The sequence below is a fragment of the Arachis hypogaea genome, chromosome 17 (genome assembly GCF_003086295.3).
Source record: "Arachis hypogaea cultivar Tifrunner chromosome 17, arahy.Tifrunner.gnm2.J5K5, whole genome shotgun sequence".
NCBI classification, from domain to species: Eukaryota; Viridiplantae; Streptophyta; class Magnoliopsida; order Fabales; family Fabaceae; genus Arachis; species Arachis hypogaea.
In genome coordinates, this window is record NC_092052.1 from 17,115,543 (window position 1) to 17,142,674 (window position 27,132).

The following is a 27,132-nucleotide window of genomic DNA, read 5'->3' on the forward strand; positions in this document are numbered from 1 at the left end:
ATGGTACTTTAATTTTATATATTCATATGTATTATATGCATGACATTAAATGTCATTCAAAGTCTTGAATTTATCTTGGAAGTGCATGTTAATTAATCCAACTCATTTATATGTGTAACTATATGTTATATTATATAGGCAATATATAATACCTGAAAATTAGAAGAAATTCAAATGCATATATAGGAACAAATTAAAACACCATATGGGAATAATTTCATATTTGAGTCTCACGGCTTTTGGCCTGCATCCAATCAGATGGATCCGGGGACGATGACATGTCACCGGTGGGCGGCAGCGGTGACTGTAGTGGCAGTCTCCGGCAATTTTCGGACCAAAGAGGGCGGCCGGATCGGTCATTATTGCAACAAGATATGGACTACTCTTCCACCACCACCACCACTCTGTGGAGTAACTCTTCAAGGTACAAAATTACCTCATTGTATATTATTATAACAACCCCTGTTTAATTTCTCTTTTTAATTAGAACATTAATTCATTTTGAATAATGCTTTATATTGTGTCTCGAGAATGCAGCCTTTTATAGATATATTGTACTAAACCTTTATTTTTGTCCGATAAAAAATCACTTTCATCAGATGGTTATACATATGGTGCATGCTATATTATCTATACTAGGGCGGTTTAAAAATGGTCGTTAACATTAAAGTAATGTTTTTTATTATTTAATTTAACAATGTTTTTTAATGTAAAGATAAAAAAATATTATCAAAATGTAAAAAACATAACTTCAATTTTAACAATATTTATATAACTACTGTGAGTATCACAATCATTAGCACTATACTTTTTATATATATAGCTTGAAGTGTGATTGTGTATATTTTTTTTTTTTAGTTTTTTTATGCTAGATTTGATTTTTTTAAAAATAATATGAATAGAATTCAATATTTTTAATTATAAAAGTAATGATATAATATCATAAAATTACTTAGTTAAAAATAAAACACATAGATATATTTCAAACATTGCTCGATATATATATATATATATATATATATATATATATATATATATACACTATTTCTTGATATAATTTGTTTTTACTTTTGCATGGTATTATTGATCATTTAGAAATCAATGCAAACCCACACGTACGTTCACCACCATATCAATTCTTCCTTGTGGAGAACAAAAACAGTTCTTGTTGTCAGCTTTTACTTTGCTTGGATGTGTTGGGTTGTTTTCTTACTTTTATATACATATAGGATATATGATTTCTAAGATAAAATAATTTTCGAATATCACATATATAAATAGATATAGTATAAGATAATAAGATATGCTACATTATTTCTTTTATCATATCATTAAATTGGCAGATTTTGATATAAGTTTGTCTTTAGAGACATTAATAAAAATAATATACCAAAAACTGAAAGAGATAAATAACAAGAAAATGAAAAAAATAAGCTACACTGTGTTTTATGTGAGAAGGTAACGCATTTTGGTGTGTCCGAATTTGATGTCAAATAATGAAATCCATTTCTTAGCAATTTTCTTTTTCCAACTCATGAGTTCTGTATATAACTTTGATACTTTGATAGGTATATAATGCAAAAGCAAAGCAGTAGCAGCTAGCAGCTGCATGCACTTTTACTTTTCTTCTTTAGGTATATATATATATAAATAATGTTGATGCACTGATAATATAAAATGGTTTTACATATGTATTTAATTACGTAGTATTACGTCAATAAAAATAATTACATTTTATATTAATAGCATAAATAATTTAAATGAACGAATATGATTGGACAATTATATAAAATATTTAATATTGTTTAGTGTATCAAAATTAATATATATTATTAGTACTAGCTACTACTGAATAAAATCAGAACTATATCTTTGGGTATCATGAAATAGGCATTAACAGTAGTTATTAGTAGTAGTGCTAATAATATGATTTAGAAGCATATATATATTATGTTCATTAAAGTTAGTTATTAGTATAAAATATATATTAAAATTAAATTAAATTATATATATTTATACATAAATATATATAATTTAATTTAATTTTAATAATTAATTTTAGTGTACAAATAGTATTTTTGTATATATATATATATATATATATATATATATATATGATGTTGGACGAAAAAAAGTCACATACTGCTTTTGATGTTTTACCTTAAAATGGTGGTACACAAAAAATATCCATAGGTTCTCCTGGAGATTGAATAGGTGAATTGACCCTCTTAAAAGATGATACTACAAAATTTCTTTTACGTACACAAAGATTGTATATATTTAGAATATTGAAAAGTGAATAGGTTTGAATTACTTATACAGAATTATTATAAAGTAGATTCTAGTATGATTCTGTTATATTATGGTAATTACGGTGATTATATATTAAAATCACATTTTTTATACATTTTTTAAATATTTTTTAAAAAAAAACTATTATTTAAAACTATTGTTTAATAATAAAAAAGTATTATTTTATTTTTAATAATATTTTTTAAAATATTATAATAATTATAATCACAATAACATAGTCATATTAGAATGATGTTATTAATTATTTAACTTATATATATAGTATGAAAAAAGAAGTACATGGTATGGCGTTTGCTTTTGTGTTGTCGCTAAACAAATAACAAAAGCCGTCTAGACACGGTTCAAGAGATATAGCGAATAATAAGCGAATGTATTTTTACATTTAAACTGATATATAATGATAAATCAATTCGTTAGAGGTATAATATTAAAGGAGTGTATTTTTACATTTAAATTTTTGAAGAAAAAAAATTAAAATTTGATCTTTATTGTTTTTAAAAAAGAAAAAAGTAAGATGAATACAAAGAAAAAACTTATAAAAAAATTCATACAAAGTCTAATTTTTTTGGCATAAAATAACGTGTTAAAAATATAATTATTTTTATAAAAATATTAGTTTCATAATACAATTTAATATATGAATCAGTGTGAATAATTTCCTTAAAGTTGTATCTGTCATCCCATGTCATTTCTTGAAGTAGAGAGCTTGCACTTTTTATAAAGGCTGGAAAAACCAGAACGCATGCACAACTTGTTTTCTTACTTAATGTGGTATAGCTAGCCTGAAGTTAGTAATGTCATGTCACTATTTTATTTTTTATTTTTATTTCATAAAGTTAAAAGATGAATTGAATAAAATTTAAATTGTATCCACTAAATCTACTCATGTGAATGGTAGTATATGGTGCGGTTATTTTCCTAGTTAAATTTGATTTGTTAACAAAATAAAATAAAATTAGTTTACCTTATGAATACATACTAATTAATTTGTTTTATGCTAGGTTGCAACTTACATTAGCAGATATAAATTCTGATAAAATATATATGATAGGACCCTTTTCATTTGCATGAATTGAGTTTTGGTAGTTAATTATATTATATGCTATGGTCTATAGAATATGATTACTGCTTTGATTATTAATGTGGCTTTTTGAATTTGGTGGAATTGTTCAGTTGTAGAGAGACATGGCAACAAACTACATCTGATATAAATGGTCTAAGACAACCTATCTTACACTCTCAAACAAAATCGGGAGGGCAAAATAGTCATATTCAGGTACTAATTATATATGACGAATTAATATACTTTTTAATTGCATTATGTAATTTTATTTTTTCAAAATTTTTGCATTGAAATAGAGAAAATTAAACCATAGTTTTCCTATAAAAAACAAAATGTGAGAAGAATAATAACGAAATAATAACCATGCAGGAGTGCGATTCAATGCAACTAAAGAACAATTTGCAAGGTTCTAATAATTTGGAATGCAAGAACCCATGCTTGGAGTTCACATTAGGCAGACCTGATTGGAATGGCAAAGAACAAGCCTAATTATATATTAATAATTTAATTTTGATCGATTAATTATGATTCCCTCATTCTCTTTTAATTTTATGCATTTTAATTATATATATATATATGGAGAGAGTGGTGCCTAGGGTTCAGGATTCAGGAGATAAAAGAAAAAGTCATGCATATATATATTGTTCCTCCCGGAACTGTGTTCACTTAACGAACAATTTTGTTTATCTTATTATTATAATTATATTTATTAGTCATGCATATATATTGTTCACTTAACGAACAATATATACTTATTGTTTTCTCCCCAAATCTTTCTTTATTTCACTATTCCCCCTTTCAATATAGAACTCATCTCCACACTTATTATAGTGAAAAATTCATGCGCTTGCAATTTTAATCGGCACACACATTTTACTAGTGTATTTAATGGATTTTTTCTTTTAATATCAGCTTATAAAAATATACTGATAATTAACTGTACTGAACTATCTATTATTTGGTGTCATCATATGTGCTATGCATATAAAAAAAAAAAAAAAAAAGAGTTCCTTTTTTTTTTTACATTAAATAATTTTTCTCTATCTCTCCGTATTGCATATTGTTGCATTGTTCAATATAACGAAATCCTTCACTATTGTTCTGTTCTTCCTTCATTCTTTTATATATATAAAAATAATTTTTCTCAATTTTTTCCTATTAATATTATAAGGTATAATTTTTCATTATATATATTTTTAAATAGACTAAGAAAAAATATGTGACAAAAAATATTGCATGATAATAGATTAGATTTGACAACATTAATCGAGAAAAAAATCAAAAAAATTTATTCTATGCACGAGGGATTTAACATAGAGAATTTGGAAATTAATATTGTCAAATGTTATCTATTATTAGGAGTAACAATAAATAGAGTAAAGTAGAATTTAAGCTTCCCCTAATTCTATCCGTAGATATAAAGTTGTTTAGAAATTCTATCCAATCCTATATGTGAAACCCTTTAATCCTCCCAATTCGTAAAAAAAAAATTACATAAAATAATAAATTTTAATTTATTTTATAACCTAAATTTGATACTATTATTACTCTTATAAAACCACATCCCCACAGTTTTTAATCATGACAACCACATCTATGTGTGATGTATAGTTTGGTTATTAGATGGCAATATGGCAAATATTTGGTGCTTTAATTTTAGAGTCCAGCTATTTAAACAACCAAGCGTGTAACTTGTTATATGTATATAAAAAATTAGCTACTAATTACTTATTTATATAAAATATATATTAAAATATGAAATACGATTGAAAATGTATGAACACCATATGTAAAATTATACAAAATATATAGTAACTAATTTTTTGACGAACATTTTTGTTAAACAATAATTCCCTCGTCATATAACTCTAAACAAACAGTTACATGGTTTTCCATGGAATGAGTATAAATCCAATATGCATGTATTCCACACAACTTATGCGAGATCACGACGGGAGCAGTATAATAGACAACTCATCAGAAATTTCTCAGTGAAAGGATGGTGAACAGCTTGTGCAGCAGGTTAGAGAGAAAGAGATTAGAACTTAGAAGAGATGTGAGACTTTTCTCAATTATGCATGCATATATAACGTTGGAATATTGATCATGATTTGTTAGAAAATGAGCAAAACAAGAAAATGAGATAACAACCAAAATAGAATAACAGAACCTCTTTTAATAATAACCTATCTTAACTAACTTTCAGTTATCAACTAATTCTATTCTATCATTGTGTGTATCCCTTACACCCAGTATGATTTTGAACCAATTGTGTGTAGTGAAACGTGAAATTAAAGAAAGAAAAAGAAAAAAAAACTCTCCAACAAATTCAAACTCAATAGTATTTGTTTAATCTATTTTATCCCAAATCAAACTTATTAGAACAATTTGCACGCATTTGATGCATGTACAGTTACGAAATAATTGTTCAGTATGAATTACCCTATGATACATGTATTTTAGGGGAATGGATCCTCTCAATTGTTAAAAAAAATTGAGAGTGTAAAGTATGATCTCTAATCCTTCATTACTCTTTCTCTCATATTTATTCTTGGTCCCACTTATAAAATTAACGGTGAGAGATCACACTTTACTCCCTCAATTGTTAAAAAAGATTGAGAGGATCCATTCCCCTGCTTATAACAAACTATACACTCCTAAATTACACATATATGCATAATGCATTAGAAAGTTAATTATAATAACAATAATGAACTGCTTAACTTATATTATATATCATTACAATTCTCACAAAAAGTTAAAAAGTAAAGTTTAGGGGGATCATGGAAGAAAAATTTGAAGAGGATTTCTTACTCCACATTCATATACATCGCAGTCACACCATCAAATCATGTTTGGTCCTATCCATTTTAATTTTGACTTTGCATGGTGTGAGATGCATGAAGTGATGAAGGAAGAAATGAAATGCTCTTCCTCCTTGAGAATACAAGTATCTTTCAATCATGGAAAACAATGAGTGATAATAAATGTTCATGTTCGTTCTAACTAGTTTCGATAAATACAACAAATTAAAGATGTTTTTAATTTCACTTTTACCTCTATGTAATGAGTAGCTTCTATCAACATCGCATACATATTCACACAAGCTTATTCTAAAATTACAACATTTACCCAAAATAAAAAAGTTGCAATTTCTCATGTCTGCTACAAGTTGTACAATACCGAGTAACAACATAGGCTGACAAAGATTCCAACACAGAATTGGAAACCCAATACAAAACATAACTACAGCTTTTATCAAAACTACTCACTGCCACTTCACAAGTACAAAAAAAAACATGAATATAGGCATCCAAAGCAGAAAAAAAGGGGGAAGAAACCGTGACTAAGAGAATAGACATGAACCACAACTAGTCCACTGAAGAAGATTCTTGTGCCATTCATTCCATAACATGCAAATGCAACTTATGATTTGTCTGCATCGTCTACTCTATGAATTCAGCACTTGATCTCAGTCGTGTTTTAAGTTGCGAGTACCCCAAGCAGCAGAGCAAGTTGAAATCGCCGAGCTGGTCACGCTCAACGATTGTTTGGCAAATCCGAGGCTCTTTCTAGTTACCAACCACACCGTGTAAAAGAATCCAATCCATGCTGGGTTGCATCATTTCATATCCAGCAGGAAACATTACAGTGTTAACCACATAAAAAGAAAAGTGCATAAAAAAGAGCAACATTATCTTTTTTTTAGGGGGAAAAAAGGTAAAGCATAGCCTTATAAATTATAATTTAGTGTGGAACTGACAAAATTTATTGCCATTTTATACTTTGATATGCAACAGAGCACGGGAACTCTCACAAAGGGAAACTAAAGCATTAAATCAATCATCCATTGGAGGTCTTTGTCAAGAAGATATGTCTAATGCCACAGCACAATTGCAAGCAAAAATTTGAACATGCATTTATCATGTATATGTATATCAGTATATGTCCATGTATTTGGTGACATTGTAAAATTAAATCTTACTGCTAGCAGAGTTATTTAATCAGAAATACTACCAGTTTTCCTATTTCAACAAAAAGTTGCATCTCAATTAAAATTCAGAGTTGCATCTTGCTGAAAACATATTAACTCTATTCAAATCATCAAAACCAAGATCTACTAAAATGAAGTATCTGATAAATATAGATAAAAGAAATGAGGATGCCATAATTTTTTATACCTGTAGTAATTGCAATAGCCACAATGGTCCAAAATATAACCGTGGATATAGCAAATATTGCTACTAACAATGCTGCAATATATATAGCCGTCACGCAAGCAAAGAAAAGAGCCAAGCATCCTGCAGCTGCTGCCAAAGATATAAGAAGGGAGACAATGACAACATTTATAGTCGCAAAGAGAAAGAAAAGCGTAAATACAAGTAGTCCTGTCAAAGCAAGAATAGTAATTGTCCCAACCTGCAGGAAATTGGAAGAAAACATCATAAACATTAAAATCTAAACATAAATTACAAAACTCCATTTTCTCCAAACAAAGGATTGAAAACTGTAATGCATAAAAAGTACTTTTCGCCCACCGGTTAAATAGTATGATATCAAAAAGGAGAAATTAGGCTAAATTACTCCGTCATTCCCTATAGTTTCTAATTGAAAAGCTTCTAATTGAATCCCTACACTGTTTTGAAATTTATAATTAGGTTCTTGACCTGCAAAAAACGTTAGAGTTGACAGAATATTCTTCCCCAAATTGAAAATACCCACATTTAAGGGCTAAATTCCTAAATATGAACGTCTTCTCATTTTTCAGAATATTCTGTTGCAAGATAAAAACCTAATTACAAAATTTAAAATAATGTAGGGACCCAATTAAAAAATTTTATACTATGAACTTAATTACAAGTTTAGTAAAGCTATAAGAATTGGTAGAGTAATTTAACCAAAAAATTATAAGAAATAAAAAACGACGCACAAGCAAATACCTACGATAATTTTTCCTCCAAAATGACACACAATCATAAAAGATACTTGAATCTTTAAAAGTTCACTACTCTATGATGCATATGGACAAAAAAGATTGAGATGCAATTCTCTGCAACCTTCTAGATACTTAGCACAAGCTTGAAGAATATAAAGAGTTAACGCCCAAATATTTGTTAGTATCAGATTATTCCTTTTGGTGCAAATCATGTACATCCAAATTCAAATTAACTAAGCCTTTAAAAGGAAACAGTAACAATTTTCAGGCAATAAAGTTAACGGACGCAGGGATTGAAAAATTGCACCAGAGGAGACACCATAACAATCGATACAAAAGAAATATAAATAAATAAACAAAGACAATATGAAGAGCGTTAATTGAATGGAAAGTGAAAAGAGAGAGGAGTGTTTGGAGACTAACGGAGATGAGGAGTATGGGGCGGAGGGGAGAGCCGGCACGTGTCCAGAGGAGGGTGTCACGTGCGGTGTTTCTAGAAGCTTGGGGGATGAGTGGAGCGTTGCGGGAGAGTGAGGTCTTGATTCGGTGGAGCAGGGGCGCAGAGTTAGTGGGTTCGGGGAACAGAATTGGGGAAACGACGTCGTTAAGAAGGTCGTGAAGCTTCACCTCCTCATTTCTGTTCTTCTTCTTCTTCGGCATCTCTTGTTCTCCGTTGGTTTTTTCTGACGCCATGAGTGTGTATTATGATGGAGAACGTGAAAGTGTAAGGGATCGGAATGAATGAGTGATGAGTTGAGTTAGTGAAAGTGAAAGTGAAAGTGAAGAAAACTTCAAAGAAGAAACCGATAGGCGATAGCGACCAGCTGAGTCCCTCGTGTTAGAACGTGACACTCGTGACTCTCTCCTTTTTTTTTTTTAATTGGTGAATACTCGGACCAATTTATCTAAGGATAAGGAAGGCGAATTTTTTATTTAAATAAATATTTTATTTATTGAAATAAATAATTTTAAAAATTATTACGAAAATAGGTAAAATTATTTATTTGTTTACCGTGCAAATGAGATAAATTTGTACATATCTCGTTCACACAGTAAAGTAAGTGCACGTGATACGTGTATATCTCGTTTACAGTATAAACGAGATACATGCAAGTTTATTTCGTTTATACAGTAAACGAGATAAGGCTTGATCACGCCTATATATAGATGTCGTTACAGCGACATTCTGGTCCCATTTCAACCTTTTTTCTTCCACTTTCTCCTCTCTTTCTGGCCATATTATTGAGTAAGACGCATATGGCGCGCACAAATGTACGTAATCCGGACATCAATAGACTAAACGTGACATAACACAATGCCGGGGCATCCGACTTTGCAGTTAGTTATTTTATCTCGACGTTTGTGTTATCCCGTATATGTATAGTCATGGTTAAAATACTTTCTAAGAACTAGAATAGAATTTGTATCGTTAGGAACAAGTCACTGATAGTATTTAATAATGTTAGGAATGTGGTTATCATTTTTCTATAATTAAGTTGTTAATTACATAATTATTAACTTAGAGATTAAATGATGGAGGTAGATATTTTCGAACCATTGAAGTTAGCTTATTTTTTTTTTTCAAAAGACAAATTTTATTGGTGCAATAAAATAAAAGGCCCATTTTGGACTTACAGCAAGAGAAAAATGGGAATTCCCCAACTAAGAAAAAGTACTAGATATTAACTCCCGATTAAGACATAAAACGTTACTAAAAGGCGTGAAAAGAGTAAAGTGAAAAAGGAAGAGTTTTTGGAGAAGGAGAGTCGTTCTTGGAGCTTCATCAATGGAGGTGAGTCACTGTTTCCAGAGTTCCGGACCTTGCAATAGCTACTACTTCTTGAGGAGAAATGACTTTGCCTTCGAAAATTCTCAAGTTCCTCATCTTCCAAATCTGTCATGTTAGTATTGCTGCCAAATGAGTTTCTTTTTGCATTTGCCTTCTCTCTTTGAGTTGTTCTTTGAGTCATAACCACCATCTCCATGTTTCTATTTCTTGGTTTATCCAGGGAAGGCTTGCTATTTTCCAAGCATTCTCTGATTCCGGGCACTGGGTGAGGCAGTGGAGAATTGATTCCACTGTAGCATCACATCGATTACAGATTGGGTTCACCATTTGGATTCTAGAGTGCAATCTTTCTTTGACTGGTAAGCCTTCATGCATTACTTTCCATCGAAAAATTTTAATTTTGGGTTGGCATTTTAACTTCCAAATTGAACTCTGGACTTCTCTTCTTCTGCATTGTTCCGGCAAAAATTCAACTGGTGCATGGTAGAACTGAAAGGCCAACGTATATTCAGAGGCAACCGAGTAGCATTCATTCTTCTCTTTATTCCAGGTAACCATATCTTCTGTTGTTCTGATGCTTGTGTTTATGATTGCCTGTGCTACACTTTGTGTGAATGTTGAGGTGATTAGCTCTTGATTCTAATTTTGATCTGGTAGGAGTAGTTCAGAAATCCAAATCGGGAGATTGTGTGAATTGTTGAAAATTTGAATTTCGTCTGGTTGAATTTGCTTTATCCAGTTGTCCTCTAAGATTTTAATTGAATGTCCCCTTCCAATCTTCCAAAAAATGCCTTTCTCCAAAATTTTTCTACCTTCCAGAACACTTTTCCAACCTCAGGATAGATTATTACCCATTTATGCGCATAGAAAGGTTGAAAATTTAAAATAGCTGCTTTGATAGACCTTGTAAATTAGAGAGTGAGGCCGAGAGATCAACCTCCATCCCTGTTTTTCTAACATAGCCAAGTTAAAAGCCCTGAGATCCTTAAAATTTAGACCACCTTAGTTCTTTGGTCTACAAGCAATCCGCCAATTAATCCACTGTATCTTCCTCTCTGCGTTCTTTTGGCCCCAGAAAAATTGCATTATTGACTTTTGGATGTCCTCTAATAGTGCCTCGGGGAGTTTAAAGCAGTTCAGTGTGTATAGAGGCACTGCAGTTGCCACTGCTTTTATTAAAACCCTTTGCCACTAACTGACAGCAAAGCTCGCTTCCAATGCTATAGTTTTTGCAAAATCTTGTCCTCGACAAAGTTAAATGTCTCTTTTTTCGATCTATTGACCACTGCTAGAAGGCCTAAATACTTGTTCTGTCAGCCAACATGTGGTACAGACAACAGAGCAGCCTGCTGATCACGGACAGATAGAGGAGTGTTCTTACTAAAGAAAAAAGAAGACTTATCTAAATTTATCACCTGACCACTCACTTCTTCATAGTCTTTAAACAAATTTAGTAAACTTTTGCAATCTTTCATTGTCGCCTTACTAAACAAAACAGAATCATCTGCAAAGAATAAATGACTGACCTTAGGACATCTGGGGTTCAGTCTGAAACCAGAAAACTCTAGCCTCCGTTCTCCTTTGTGGAGCAGACGAGAAAAACCCTTTGCACAGAACAAAAATAGATAGGGGGAGAGAGGATCACCCTGACGTAATTCTCTACATGGTTTAAAAAAACCATGAGGTTGACCTTCCATAGTAACAGAGTAAGAAACCGTTGTCACACACTCTTTGATCCAGTCCATCTACTTTTTGCGAAATCCCATCTTACTCATAATCTCCCACACAAAAGTCCACTCAACCCTGTCATAAGCCTTACTCATATCAAGTTTTAGAGCCAATTCATAGTCTCCATAACTCTTATTCTTCAGAAAATGCATAAACTCATGAGCAATTAAAATATTATCGCTAATCAATCTTCCTCTAATAAAAGCGCTCTGAATATCACTTATCACCTGATTCATTACATGTTGAAGTTAACTTATTAGTCACACATTTCTTAATTTATTAATTTAATTATTCATTATCCAAATTTGATGATTAGATTATTAAGTTAAAGTTTGAGAAAATGTCAATAAGTATATATTAACGGAAAAAGTTGGATCGACATAAGTTCTGTTAGTACATACATGTAAAATTCTGTTAAACAAATGTATACAATAGTTAAGACAGTTTGATATGTCGATGGACCTATACAAATTTTTAATAATTGTGAAATTTTTTTTGTCAGAGACCTCGCTTACTTCTGCCCCAACGAGTGAGTCACGCATTTCTACCACCCGACGCCATCGTCTCGTATCTGAAGGAGGCTGGATTCAGCGACATGGTGCCACTTAGGGACTTCATCTTCGACAACTCCCTAATCACGGCATTCGTGGGGCGATGGCGTCCGGAGACTCGCACATTCAACCTGCCCTGGGGTGAGGCCACTATCACCCTGCAGGACGTGACGTACCACCTTGGGCTACGCGCGCACAAGGAGCCAATGGGGGTGCATCCATGTTTTCTATAGGTAGCACGGCACAGAGACAAAGGAGTTGGTGGAGCGATAGCTCGATGTTAGGCCTCCAGTGGTTCCACAGTAGGGGGCGCAGAGGAAGGAGTCGTTCTCGTTGAAGCTTACATGGCTGCGGGACCGTGTCCGCCATATGCCACAGACGGAAGATCCGGACTCTCCGACAGTATGCGAGGTGTTACAGCTTGTTACTGATTGGGGGTACCTGATAACGGACAAGTCGAACAACTTGGTCAATCTCCGATAGTTGCCACTACTTCAGGACTTTGAGAGGTGCCGTGGGTTGTCTTCAGGACTTTGCCATTGTTACTGTTTCTCATACGACAATTGGGATATACACAGACAACTACATATCCACTACTACTAAATATTTTTGCCTATGTTTTGAAAGAAAAATAGAGAAAAAAAAGATATAAAATATATGTGGAGAATGCTAAGAGTTACACATTCTTTTATAGCAGTTAAAAATCTCATTTACAGTGTAAACGAGATACATACAATATCTTGTTTACACCATAAACGAAATAAGTAATCTTACCCATTTTTATAATAATTTTAAAAAATATTTATTTCGATAAATAAAATATTTATTTAATTTATTTAAATAAAAAATTATTAAAAAGATTTCTAACAAAAATTTTTTTTTTAATATTTTATCTTTAATTATGTGAGACTAATTAATTATTTTATCAATAATTTTTTTGAATTTATAGAACATACCGCGTTGGCACGTTATCCATTACCGTTAAGTGATTAACAAATTTTTTTTTTGGGAGTTTTTTTTTTGTATTTTAGGATAATTATTAGGCTATTTAATTTTTTTTATCTTTTATATATATATATATATATATATATATATATTAGTTAATTTGTTATATAAAAATTAAAAATATTAGTAATTTTAAATTTTTTATTTATAAAAATTAAATAAAAATTATATTAATAAAATATTATTAATTATTATTATCAGTCTTACTTATTTGTTATTAATTATTCTAAAATATAGTCACCAAAAAAATTATTTTAAAATATTAAAATTTGAATATTTGATGGTATATATAAATGAGTAATTGATATAAATATTTTTATTTATTGTATCTATTTTAGGTAAAATATTGCGTCAATTTTTTATTATCTATTATAAAATAGAATATATACTTCTTTTAATAATAATAAATTTATATAAATTATGATGGTTAATTTAAATTGAATACACTTAAAATTTAACATAATTCTAATAATATAATATTTTAATAATTTTTTAAACAATAATAAAAAATTAAAAAATATATCATACATTTAATTTTATAAATAAAAAATTCTTAATATTTCTTAATTCTTATACAGTATATTTGGACAATGTATAAGAAATAAAAAATATCAAAAAATAAATAAAAATTTTAAATGATTTCTGACAATTATTTTCAAAAGACAATTGATATTTTCACCAATAAAAAAATCTATTAATTTCAGTTTGGCACTAACAAATCAGCAGTTTAATGTGTCATGTAGGCATATTCTATTAATCTAAAAAGAAAATATACTGATAGAGAGATTAATTAGTCTCATGAAAATAAATTTCAAGAACTAAAATAAATTTTTTGTTTTGTTGAAGATCTTGTTATCTTTTTGAATAATTGTCATTGTTTAAAATTTTTCTTCTATTATATGTTTTATTTTTTTTATAAATAATAATGTTTGTATAAATTTTCAAGAATAGGTAGCGATGGTAATCAGTGGCTAAGAGAAGAGGGAATTGAATCTTGACTTTCTTTTAACTTTACTTGTAATCTTGCGTTCTGTTGATGGAATACAGGAGAGATTTTAGTTTTGTCTCCTGACGTGATAGGAGCCAGAACAGTATTACTTGTAAGGAGTGTTGTGATGAAACGAAGCTTAGTGAATAATTCAGGAGATACTTCGTTTTTGTCTCCTTTCGTGCAGAATCAGAAACAGATAAGAGAGTAGATAACATATAGATGTATCCTGGTTCGACTACCCAGTGCAATATAGCCTACATCCAGTCTCTATCACAACAATGATGGAATTTTACTATCTTTTTAACAGATTACAAACACTAATTCTCCATAGGATCTACCCCAATCTTATCTAGGATAAGTCCAGATTCTAACCCAACCTGAACTTGACTAGGACTCACTCTAACTTTCAACTGCAAAGTGCTAACCCAACTTGTAAGGGAATCCACTTAGGATCATGACACAAAACAGAAATACTAACAAAGGATTTCTAAAATAACTTAGGCTTTTTCTCTAAGTCTAGCTCTCTACTTTTTTCCACTCATTGACTTTTTCTTACAAATCTTACCATGTTTGTCTTTTACTAATTAAACTCAAACAGACTAATTTGAGAAAAAGAATTAGAAAATGAAAACCATGAAGGAGAAGAACATAAACAGCTCAAAGAGCTATGAGGACTCAAACTTTGTGCTTTTCTCTCCTTACTCCAATCATTGGCCGTTCACCCTTATTATAAAAGAGTGAAGCTTCTTAGGCTTGAAACCTTACTTCAGTACATGTTAGTTTTTCTTCTCCCAAGATCAGAATCAGTAACGACGTTCACAGAAGTGAGAGAGAGCAGAAGCAGTGACATGCAACCTTACCTTTCTCTTTCAACCTTTTTCTTCAAGTTTCTTTAATCCGGGCCATTCATCTTTACTTTGGCCCCAAGTTTGTTTCTTGGCCGTTGATGAACTGCAGAGCACCATTGACTTCAATTTCTTCATAGTTTCTGGTTCGGTGCTTGTAACCCAATTGATTTCTTCAACAATCCTTGATGAAGCATAAACGAAGAAATCTCTTTTTTGTAATTTTCTTTTCTGATGTGATCTTTCCTTTTTTTATAGTCCGTTTGACCTTCTTTTCTTGCTTGAAAATGGAAGCTTGCTTTTTGTTCTTCACTTTGTCCTAGCTTCAGATTTTTTCTTTTTCTTTCTTCTTGTTTCAGAGTGATGTGATGTGAAAGAAAAGAGAAGAGAGAATTTTAGTTTGGTGGGTATGAAGAGGTATTCGAATAAAATGAAAATTGAGTACCTAGTTGGAGTCTAAGTGAAGTGTATAGATTTTAGTGTGTGATCCACCAATTAAGCTTTATGTTGGACATTGGGCCAATTTGTTTTTCTTTCTTTCTCATGGTTTAGTCGTTCAAATTTGGAGCAGGTTTGGAATTGAATGGTTTGATAGAGCTGAACTTGGTATTGGGATAGCACATGTGTAAGCTTGTTTTCATGCTTAATGGGCCATTGCGATTAATTTAATTCTGTACACTAAATAAAATACATTACACACACAATTTGATAATTATTCCAATAATATTCAGTCATCATCTTAATTATAGTTTAGTTTACCAAACTCAACAGGTAGTTATTACTTATTAGTATAGTTATCAAATCCGATTGTCGGCTTATCAACTTGGGTTGAATCATTATCTAAAGGTAAAAAATTCGTATGCATATGCACTTTATATGAAATTATCTATTAAAAGTTATTAAATAACAATTTAGTCAAATTTATTAAATCAGTTTTTATCCATGAGCTTACGTTAAGATAACTCCATGTGAATCTCTACCTTATTTAAATTGGTTAAGCAATTATTTTTATTAAATTTGGTCAAAATCAATAAAAATCAATCAAATTTGATCAAAATTAGTTAAAACTGACTCGATAAAATTTGGTAAAATTCAGTCATATTAGAAAAAAAATATTTTCTATACATGATATTTTTCTATTAAATGTATTATATAAATTAAATTATATTTACAAATTAAAAATATTTTTTTATTAATTATAATATATTTTTTATTTTTATGATTAAACTATCTTTATTTTCTTTTTTATAAATATTTAAAGAATATAATAAATATAAACTTATAAATACTTAAAAAGTATAATAAATATAAACTAATTGATGAGTTATTAAAATTAAAAAATAATAGTTAATTTAATAAAAAAAACTTAAAAAAAGATATTTATTATAAAAATAAAAAAATTAAAATTTATATAATTATTTAATTATAATCGAATTAATCAGTTTAATTTATAATCTATTAATTGAATTAATAATCTAATACCTTTGTAGGTAATCTAATTAGTTTAATTATCAATTCAATTCTAAAAATTATAGTTGTTACTTGTTAGTATTATTTGTAAGCTGCTATTTGATGGTGGGTGTTGTATGATTATACTCATTTCTTAAATGGAGTGTTTAGTTATTTACTACTATTTACATCAAGCTAAAGGTTTTGCCTTCATTTATTATTATTGTTAAGTGAAATTTTACATAACATAACAATTTTCTTTTTTGGCTAATATCTAATACTTTAAATATTTGATAAATTTGTGATTTTGATGGGTATGTATATTTATGTTGAATGAATACTAATTTTTTAAAGAGATAATTGTTATTGAATAAAAATATTTTATATTTTTTAAATTTTTATTTATTTTTTTTATATTTTTTTATGAAAAAGCTCAACACAATACGAATAAAATTTATTACAACGATAAATAAAAAAAAAAAAAAATACTCAATAAGTACTCTAAAATATATCCCACACTCTATTTTTTATGTTATATTATTATTATTATTATTATTATTATTATTATTATTATAGGACTAAGAATACCATGAATTTGGTGAGATTCAAATCAGGTTGTGATGTTATTATTACTTCTATCTTATAATAATGATATAGGATAATTCTAATTTTTTTTACCAAAAATTTTTTAGTACAATTATATACAAAAAATGATCTCATGAATAATGTTTTTTTTATTAAGTGTGTTCTCTACCTTTTTTTTTGGTAAAATTATTGCATTGTGAATAAATCTTAACTATTTCAGGCATTGAAAAATTATGGTTGTGGCCTTGTGGGTGATGATGGTAATTTTGATTAAAAAGTCAAACTTCACGATTTTAAATTCCAATCAGTTTGGAGGGTTTATACTTTGGGAATAATAGTGTGTGTGATGATAATATATTGTAGAAGTTGTGTTTTTAGAGTTGTTTATGATCTTTTGAAAAATATGTTTTATCAATAAAATTTTTTATCTTATTTACAATATTTATTAGCTATAAATTTATTCTTTTAATGTTTTTTGGTTTTATTGTCCTCAAAATATAATGATTGAACACTGTATTATAATTTTTTTAGGATTGATATGTTTTTATATAATTATTTATTATCTTTAGATTTATTTATCTCTCATTATTTTTTTTATTTACAAATATTTTTCTAGAATTAATTATATTTCACTCTCAAGTTATACAAGATTTTAAATGTTATATAGAATGACAAAATAAAATACTTTAGATAACAACAAAAATGTGATAAATTATAACAATAGTCAATTTTTAAACAGTGCTATTATTTTAAGTGTTTTACACGTTTATTATTGTATTTTATTTTCTAATTTAAGTCATTAGCTAATTCTACTATAAGTCATATAGTACAAAAACCTTATGCGTATAATTAATGAATTTTTGTATTTTTTTAACTTATTTTATTATTTTATTTATGCGACCTATGAATGTACTTCGTTTGTATTAACGTATTTATCTTAATATCATAATTGATACTTCATATATTTAAGAAAAAAAAAATTTAAAAATCTTAATTCGTTATTCTAATTATCATCTTAATTTCTAAATAAGAAAATATTGAATATTTTTAATACTTTAAAATTAAAATATGTTTAAACTTTTATTTTTTTAATATTAAAAGAATAATTAATATTTAAAATACTTACTCGTTATGTATTCTATTAGATTGTGTTTGTTTTGTGTATCCTTTAAAACATACACACAAAAGCATACACATCGAAGACATAAACACAATAAGACACAAATTTTTAAATTTGTTTGGTATACAAGTATAAAAAAGAAGACACAAATCACAATTTTATTAAATTTTAATATTATTCTTATTGCAAACTGCTACCAGTATCACCATTACAAAACTTTCATCTCAACCAAACTACTACTATTAACAATCAGTCACCATCTCAACAAAAAAATAACCATCAATAACAATGTAAAACTAAATAACAAATTTAATCCAATAAATATCAACAAAAAAATTCAATCCAACAAAATTAATACATAATTATTTTAACAAAATTTAACAAAAATTCAAACAAATAAAAAAATTAAATTATACAAAAAAAATAATGTCAGAAGAAAAAACGGATCTAGAATATGGTTACAGAGTACGGATCTGAAAACACAGTGCGCGAGAGAACGGATCTGAAAATAGGGTGACAGACGAGAGAACATGGCGCAGATCTAGATGGTCGACAAGGAGGGAAGCAGAGTCAATAACTGCAACGGCAGAGAGGTGGCGGCGGACTGGTGGTACGACGGGAGGAAAGGCGGTTGTGGTCGGAGTGACAAGAAGAGAAAATGAGAGGTTAAACTCTGTGTTTAACTCTCTGTGTTTTAGAAGTGGAAGAAAAAATGGATGAAAGGAGACTGAAAAAGGAGAAGAATTTAAAGGGTAATTTTAAAAATTAAATATTAAAAATATTGCATCTATATCTCAAATTTAGTATTCCACTCTTCACTGCTATGCACAAATTTTGTATTTTTATGTGCCTTTGTGTCTTTTTTTATCTATTAGAATTTTATATCTTACTAACTAAATAAAGAATGTAAGATTTTGGACTCTCTAAATTTTGAATTTATACTTTAGAGAGAAAAGTGTGATCTTCTACTCGAATGATTTCTCTCTCATATTTATTCTTGGTCCTACCTATGAAATAAATGGTAAAAAATTGCACTTAACTCTCTAAAGTGAAATTTAAAATTTAGAGGATCCAAATAAAAAAAATGTATACTTCTGTAACTATATCTTAGATAAACACACCCACTAACCAAGTGTACACTAATATCCGCTATCAATTAAAATTTGTTATTAGTTGTTAAACATAAACAAAATTTATATTATGTGTTTTATTGATGTAATTATTTTTTTTATTAAAGTACTCATCTTTCTGTATAATTAATAAATCATCTCTCTAATAAAATATTTTGATTTTGCATTCTCAGACAAAGCTAATAATAATAGTTAACTATTTAATTTTTGTCATACATCATCAATTTAATAAGTTATCTGTAACTCAAATTTTATAATAAATTATTTTTTTTATTTCCATGTATCTTATGATTTTTTCACTAGGTATATAATATATACATATAATTACAAATGATTTAATATTTTCAAATTTTTTAGTTAACGTTAAAATGACTTGTAATTTTTAATTTAATATATTCATATAATTTATACCCATTAAAAAATATTATTATATCCACTTAAAAAATTATTATTCACATGAGTTAGTACCGCTGATAATAGTAATTATTCTATCATGATATATTAAATTATGTTGTATATTTATATCTTTTTGTTAAATTTTAATCTATACGGATACTTAAGTTAATTAAATACTATTTTTATACCTTAGTTTTTTATTCACATATACCTAATATTTTTCTTATTATTTTGGCGTCATGCACTAGTAAGCAAGAAAAAATAAAGCACTCAATATGTACTCTAAAATATATCTCATACTCTATTTTTTATGTTACATTATTATTATTCAAGGATTAAAAACACTGCGAATTTGGTGAGATTCAAACAATGCTGTGAAATTATTATTAGGATAAAACATATTTTTTATTAAATTATAATTTTTTTTAAAAATATTTTTTAATTTTTAATTTAATTTAATTTTATCTTATTTTTTATTTATTTAATTTTGTTTTTAATTTTTTTTATTTGGGTTAAAATTATTTTTTGATGGTTTTAATTTTGTCCCTAACATTTTAGATTGAGTTAACATCTAAGAATAGTTTTGACAAATTAAAAATATTAAAGATAAAATTGGACACAATTAAAAAATAACTATTTTCAAAAAATCACAATTATTAAAAATAGATATACCTTATCTTATTATTATTTAATAATTTTTAATTTTTTCAAAAAAAAAAATACAGTTGCCTACACGGTGTACATATAGATTACATGATAAAGTATTTAAAATATTTTTAATGCTTTATTATACACTATTCACTTTTTTTTTTACAAAGATATAAACTTTCATTAATAGAAAAAGAAAGTATAACTGTTTATTACTATGACAAAAAAAAAAGGGTAATAACCTAAAAAGAATGATATTATCTACAATTGAAAAAAAAATTCTAAACGGTCCCTAACAATTATCTTAAAAGACAATGAGACTCTTAACAAAAAAAAAAAACTCTTTTCAGTCCCTAATTTTTTACTTTTATGAGACTGATTAGCCCCTGTGTCAATATTGACATGGAGCTAACCAGTCCCACGAAGTTAAATATTAAGGGGGCGGAAAGGGTATCTTTTTGTTTGGGAGCCTTGTAGTCCTTCGAAAAAATTATCAGGGACCGAGTTGGGTATTCACTCTATCCAATTTGGGGATGAAGGGAGTTCGAAAGTTGTAGCATTTTATCGTGGAGCTTGCAGACTGAAGAGAGAACTTCGGCAGAGAATCTTTGTTGGTGCTAAAAAAATCCATGAATTTCGTTCCTTCCACAAGAACCAGAGGAGAATAACAAGAAGTTGGGGATGGGTCCGTCGGATGGGATTGGATTTGAGGGCTTTCGTGGATAATATCCACCACTGGGTGAAGGGACCAGAAGGAAAAGTTGCTAGCAGGTATGCTAGAGGACTTTCATTCCACACTTCTTTACACTTTGTTTGGGGGTGGAAAGAAATAGGAAGGAGAGAAATTGAGTGAAAAGAAATAGAAAGGAAAGAACATGAAGTGAAATTTAATTTCTATGGGTGTGTTTGGATGGAAGGAAAATACGATGGAAAGATATTGAAAGATAAATAATTTATGTTGTTTGTTTGGAAAAGAAAATGGAGAGAAAAAATGAATTAAGTTATATAATGACAATATTACCCTCCATATTACATAGTCATGTTATTATGTATACAATTATGTAAATATTCATAAATGTGATTAAATAATAACAACAAAATTTAATTATATTTATAATATAACAAGTTAGAAATATAAATTTTATATAATAATAATAATAATAATAATAATAATAATAATAATAATAAAGTTAGCGTGATCTAATTAAATAAAATATAAATTTTATTTTTGTTTACTACTCATCTCAATACATAAACTGAAAATAATTTCAAGAAGAAAAAATATCTAAATCAATAATTACATGTACATGATTTTAAAGAGGCTAACCAATCACATTATATCATTTGATTAATACATTATGCCTTATATTACACTTACAAATACACATAAAAAAAAGTCTTACATGATCAAGTCATTACATATGAAACTAACAAACTTAATACAGGGACCTCTTTGATCAAGTCATTACTAATAGCATAGACTTTTTTTACTAACTCATTACTAATAGCATAGTTAACAATAGTTATAGTTATGAAAGTCACAAAATACAAAGACATGAGGTATTATCATTATAAGCCTTAATTAAGTCATAGATATGTTACCCACAAAATATGAAGATACTTGTACCTATCTTGATCTTAAAGTTATATTTGTGCCAGTCTCAAAATATTAGCCACATTACTAGGACTATTGTTCCTAGAGTGCACCTGCTTCTTTCATCAATTCATATAATGTGGCAAGACATACGTCAGCCGGAACACCAAAAAATTTCCTCTTAGCTCTATCTTCTCTGCATAAAAAGCGGTAACACCTCATGTGCAATTATGGCATCACACCTAAATTCTCTAACTCAGTCCACATGTCATTTTCAGAGTAAATGCGAGGCCTACTTTGCTCAAGAATCACAAGACCCCTTTTAGCTATTCGCACTTGTTGTTTAGCGATTTGAACTTGCTCCTTAGCTACCTGCACTTGTTCTTCAGCTGTTAACACTTGCTTTTCAGCAATATTAATTGATCTCTCATAAAAATGATTCCCATCTTTCATCATGTCAGTCAATGCTTGAATGCCTTTACTCATTGTTTCCATTTCTGATTCTAATTTATCACTCATGGTTGTTTTGCATTTAGTACCTCTTGATGATGTTCCTTGAGAGCCAGTTGATTGGTTAGATAAACCAATTTCAGGACTATGACCCATTGTAAAACTAGTAGCATAAGGAGTAATTGGATCTTCATTCCACTCCTCTTCCATATTTAAGAAACTATCATCATCATTCAAGTTAATTGTTTCTTTATTCTTCTCCCACCTTTTCACTTTTTCTTTGGCACTTTCAGCATGTTTTTCTGTTGCCCTGTCTGTACCATATATCTCAAATAATTTATCATAGTGTTTGATTGGAGTACGCATCCACTTGTTCACTTCTGGTTTTGCCTAAATCAAATAGAAGAATATTTACTATGACTGTGCCTATATATAAATATATATTATTGAGATACTTCTTCAATAATTACTAGTGACATTTAATACCAAAAAAGAGAGTAAATGCATAAAGTATACCTTAATCAATTCCTCCCAAACTTCAGCTTCAGCCTCAAACATCTTTGTAATTGAATTCCAGGAAAATTCACTAAGCTCATGAAAATTATCATAACAAACTCCAAAATGATCCTTTAAAGTCTTGAGTCTATTCTTAAGATTCTCTTTGCGGATGTGGTTACCATAGATAGATCTCAAAAGTGAAAGTATGTTGTCATATGCCATTGTAGTAAATGTGCCATCCACTCTATTATCTTTACGACATTCTTCAATCAAAGCATCAATGAAGGTTGTATCCATTTCGTCGGTCCATCTTAGGGTATCCCGACTAGTGGCCTCACCTTGCCATGATGCTCTCTTTGCCATTAACACTTCTCAATCTACAAAACAAATGGATAGAAATAACATCCATAATCTTAAATTAAACTATTTGTAAACTATATTATCAATTATTCAATAAATAAAAGATTCAATACACTTCATAAGTATAACATGTGACAAAGTGATTCAATAATTGCACACCAAAGTCCTCAAACAGAATATGATAACACTTCAAGAGGTAACATGAATTCAATAATAACAAATCATAGTTATAAAATCAACTCAGCGCACAGATAATACAACTAATAACTTTATTTGCAAAATTTTGTAAATGAGTGATCAAAGCCCTAGTTGATAGTCAGCCTACATTTGAGCAGCTATTTCATCCCTTAATATGGCCTCCCGCCTATAGTCTTCATCTTGTTCATGTCGAACTACATCATCCTCTTCTGGATTATTTTCTTGTAGTTCTCGGTCAACTTGAGCTATGAGATGTGGATCAGGATCTACACCCATTAAAAAGTTCTGTAATATGCAACAAGCTAGCACAATTTCAGTCATAGTCTCAAAGTTATAATGTGGTTCAGTGCCACTTGTGATTATTGCAAATATTTTCTTTAAAACTCCAAATGACCTTTCGATAACATTTCTTGATGAAGCATGACGAAGATTAAATAATTCCTTTTCATTTTCTGGGCCACGTCTTGCATACTCTTTTAAGTGATACCTTACACTTTGATATGGGGTAATTAATCCATGCTTCAGCATAAATCCAGCATCCCTAAGGTAAAATTTTTCTACAGAATCCATCATTAAAAATGATTAATTTAGTATAAACACACAAACTACTAATCTTTACCTACTAATGAGACAATATAGTTTTATGTACATGCTAACCTCATGGAAGTTTAAGATTATCATCCCTCGATAATGCATTCTTAAGAATTTTTGAGTCAGATGCTGTTCCTTCCCAACCCGTTAATACATAAGTGAACTTTATATCAAAATCACATGCAGCTAATACATTCTGTGTCGGCCAGTCTTTTCTTCCTCGAAATTTAGGTTGATCCGCTATGGGTACTTTGACACGAAAATGTATTCCATCTATAGCTCCAATACAGTCCTAAATAATAGTCCATTATTTAATAAAGTAACATGAAATTGTATATATCAATCAAAATTATTTATTCATGTAATTGTACATGTCCATACCTTAAAATAAGGATAAAATCTATGATTGTGAAGGATCGCCGGAAAAATAATGGATGCAGATGGTTGTCGAAGAAATTCATCTTCTAGTAAAATAATTGCCCGTAACACAGCATGGAAGTGGCGGCTAACAGTTTCTCCATACCGTTGGTAGAAAAAAGAAACGGTTCTAGTTTTCACATTATGAGCTATTATATACAAGAACCTAGCAACTTGCTCCTCTACTGTAACATGTTTTGTATCCCTCACTTGACGTGTTATTCTTAATTTCTCATACAATTGAAGAAATGCATCAGGGCCCATGCGTAGGATGTCACGACACCTATGAATTTCTCTTAACTGTTGCATTAAAGTAACTCGAATTTGTTCTCGCCCAACCAATTTATGGGAGATGGATTTGTCAACCCGCGTAGACATAAATCTCAATAAATATAACATGTGCACGATGTAACATATCAGTGTTATTGTGCATAATTTCTGTCGTCTTTTTCAATCCTCCCTCAAAACTGTTAATATATGTTCTTGGTTTTCAAGGGTTAACATATTTTCCTGATTATCGACCCCAAACTTAAAGGAAAGGTTTAGTGGGAAATCACAATTAAAGATGTCTTTCATATTGGAGACCAAAAAACTTTCTTCATGATCAGCCTTATCCATTTAACAAGTACTTTGTAGTTTCAAATGTACATATTGTAGATTTACAGCACCAACAAAAACAAAAAAGATAGCATCATATGTAAAGCACAAGCAATGCAGTTAAATAACTAGTATTCATATATATGACCTCCTAATCGAAGAATATAATTAAGTGTAAAAGAATCTCAACCAATTGAAAGATAACAATTTTTTATATCTTTCAAAAAAATTTAAACATAAACTACATATGAAGGAAAAAATAGAAAAATAAAAAATAGAAAATGAAAGCAAGTAATAGGTGTTAATGTGGTTTTGGGTATAAATTTACATAAAAATAAAAAAAAACTTATGGATATATAGAAAACAGTATTTTAAAAGAAAAGTATTAAACAAGAAACCATATTGAAGATCTTATCTTAGTGGAAAACAAGCAGAAAAATCTAAGCTAAACTTGAATTTGGTCAGAGACGGCATATCAAAGTGCCTTGCAACTTTCCAAAGTTATTTGTTGAACTTGAAACAGATAAAGTAATGGACTCTTTGATAGTCATCCTGAAAAAAGATAAATTTTTTTATATATAAAAGACTATTCACATGAAGATAGTAATTAATTTGTTATATGTTATATCATAAATTAACTTAATCAAATCCTTTAAAATTGCTTAACGTTTTTTTAGTTGTCCTTTTTAAATTAAAAAAATTATTTTAATCAACTTCAACACCTATCCATGTGAGAATTTGTTATAAATTTTGTGTACAAGTAAATAAAATAGTTGAATAGTTATAAAAGTGTAGATTATGGAGCAAATTTGCGAACAAGTGCGGTGGAACAAGTTTACTTTGCGGTGAAAGGTAAGTTGTTAATTTCTATCGTTTTTAATAATTGAGCTCCCAAATAATAATAATTTATGTATATCCTACGAAATCAATTAGTTTACCTAAACCAAGTTTACTTTAGCAGTTATATTTCGATTGGAGCATTTTATCAGGCAGTTTATAAACATAAAAGTTAACAAAGTATGAATCAGCATTTTTCCATTGGAGCATTTGATCAAGCAGTGTACATACATGAAAATTAACAAAGTAATAAATCAAACCAAAATATAATTTCTGTCCATATACTTCAAAATTAAATCACAAACACAGATCCATCAATATATAGCGTCAAATGGGAAATAAGAGCAACATAAAAAACTTATCTATAGTATATACACACATCAATTTTTTCAACTTTGATTAACTTATAAATTAGTACCTTTGCATGTTTTCACTGGAGCATTTTATCAAATAGTTTACAGGCATGAAAATTAACAAATAAATTCAAACTAAAATGTAATTTTTGTTCCTATACTGTAAAATTGAACCTGAGACCCACAGATTTATGAATCTAATAAAGAATGAAAGGTGAAATAGGAGCAACATAGAAAACTTACCAGATTTGACCCGTAAATGCAAGATGCCGTAACCAGAATGATTGAGAAATGGTAGAGGAATGGACTGTTAGTAACACTTGCACTGGTTGATAGTGTTGGAAGTGGGTAGCATGCACACCTAAATCTCAGGTTGAAGAAGAGTCTTCAGAAAAAGAGAAGGGTAGGATTTGAAAATGATGCAGTGGAACGAGTTTTCTTTCCATTTTCTCGCCTTAGTTGGAGAGAAAAGTTTTGGGTGGGTCCCTTTCACTTTTTGCTACTGTTGTATTTTTTTCTTTACATTTTCTTTCATTCCCAAACAAGTGAAACATCATATTTCCTTCCTTTTTCTTTCCGCTCATGTTCAATTCCCCCCAATTTCCATCTAAACAAACACAGCATTAGCATATTTGCAAGTCACCAAGCAGTGGAGCACTGTTTCCTCTATTTCAGAGCAACACGGGTA

General features: G+C 29.2%; 3 protein-coding genes across 3 annotated transcripts; all 3 read right to left on the minus strand.

The window, feature by feature from the left end:
• Positions 1-6,394: 6,394 nt before the first annotated feature.
• On the minus strand, positions 6,395-9,187 carry LOC112765741 (uncharacterized). Its single transcript, XM_025811603.3, has 3 exons — positions 8,736-9,187; positions 7,558-7,795; positions 6,395-6,988 (listed from the first exon to the last, which is right to left on the minus strand). Exons 1-3 carry the CDS (start codon positions 9,003-9,005, stop codon positions 6,849-6,851), a joined length of 648 nt encoding a protein of 215 aa, XP_025667388.1. The 5' UTR covers positions 9,006-9,187; the 3' UTR covers positions 6,395-6,848.
• Positions 9,188-23,772: 14,585 nt separating this feature from the next.
• LOC140180506 (uncharacterized) lies at positions 23,773-24,219 on the minus strand. Its single transcript, XM_072221721.1, has one exon. The coding sequence runs from the start codon at positions 24,217-24,219 to the stop codon at positions 23,773-23,775; it is 447 nt and encodes a 148-aa protein (XP_072077822.1).
• An 88-nt stretch (positions 24,220-24,307) lies between these two features.
• Positions 24,308-24,921, minus strand: LOC140180507 (uncharacterized). Its single transcript, XM_072221722.1, has 2 exons — positions 24,622-24,921; positions 24,308-24,532 (listed from the first exon to the last, which is right to left on the minus strand). Exons 1-2 carry the CDS (start codon positions 24,919-24,921, stop codon positions 24,308-24,310), a joined length of 525 nt encoding a protein of 174 aa, XP_072077823.1.
• Positions 24,922-27,132: the final 2,211 nt, after the last annotated feature.

Coding starts and splice junctions, on each gene's coding strand:
- LOC140180507 (XM_072221722.1), bottom strand. CDS start 24,921: ATGGGCCCTGATGCATTTCTTCAATTGTATGAGAAATTAAGAATAACA. Junction 24,533..24,621: donor GATTTTATCCTTATTTTAAG/GTATGGACATGT, acceptor ACTATTATTTAG/GACTGTATTGGAGCTATAGA.
- LOC140180506 (XM_072221721.1), bottom strand. CDS start 24,219: ATGGATTCTGTAGAAAAATTTTACCTTAGGGATGCTGGATTTATGCTG.
- LOC112765741 (XM_025811603.3), bottom strand. CDS start 9,005: ATGGCGTCAGAAAAAACCAACGGAGAACAAGAGATGCCGAAGAAGAAG. Junction 7,796..8,735: donor GCCCCATACTCCTCATCTCC/GTTAGTCTCCAA, acceptor AATTTCCTGCAG/GTTGGGACAATTACTATTCT. Junction 6,989..7,557: donor GGCTATTGCAATTACTACAG/GTATAAAAAATT, acceptor GATGCAACCCAG/CATGGATTGGATTCTTTTAC.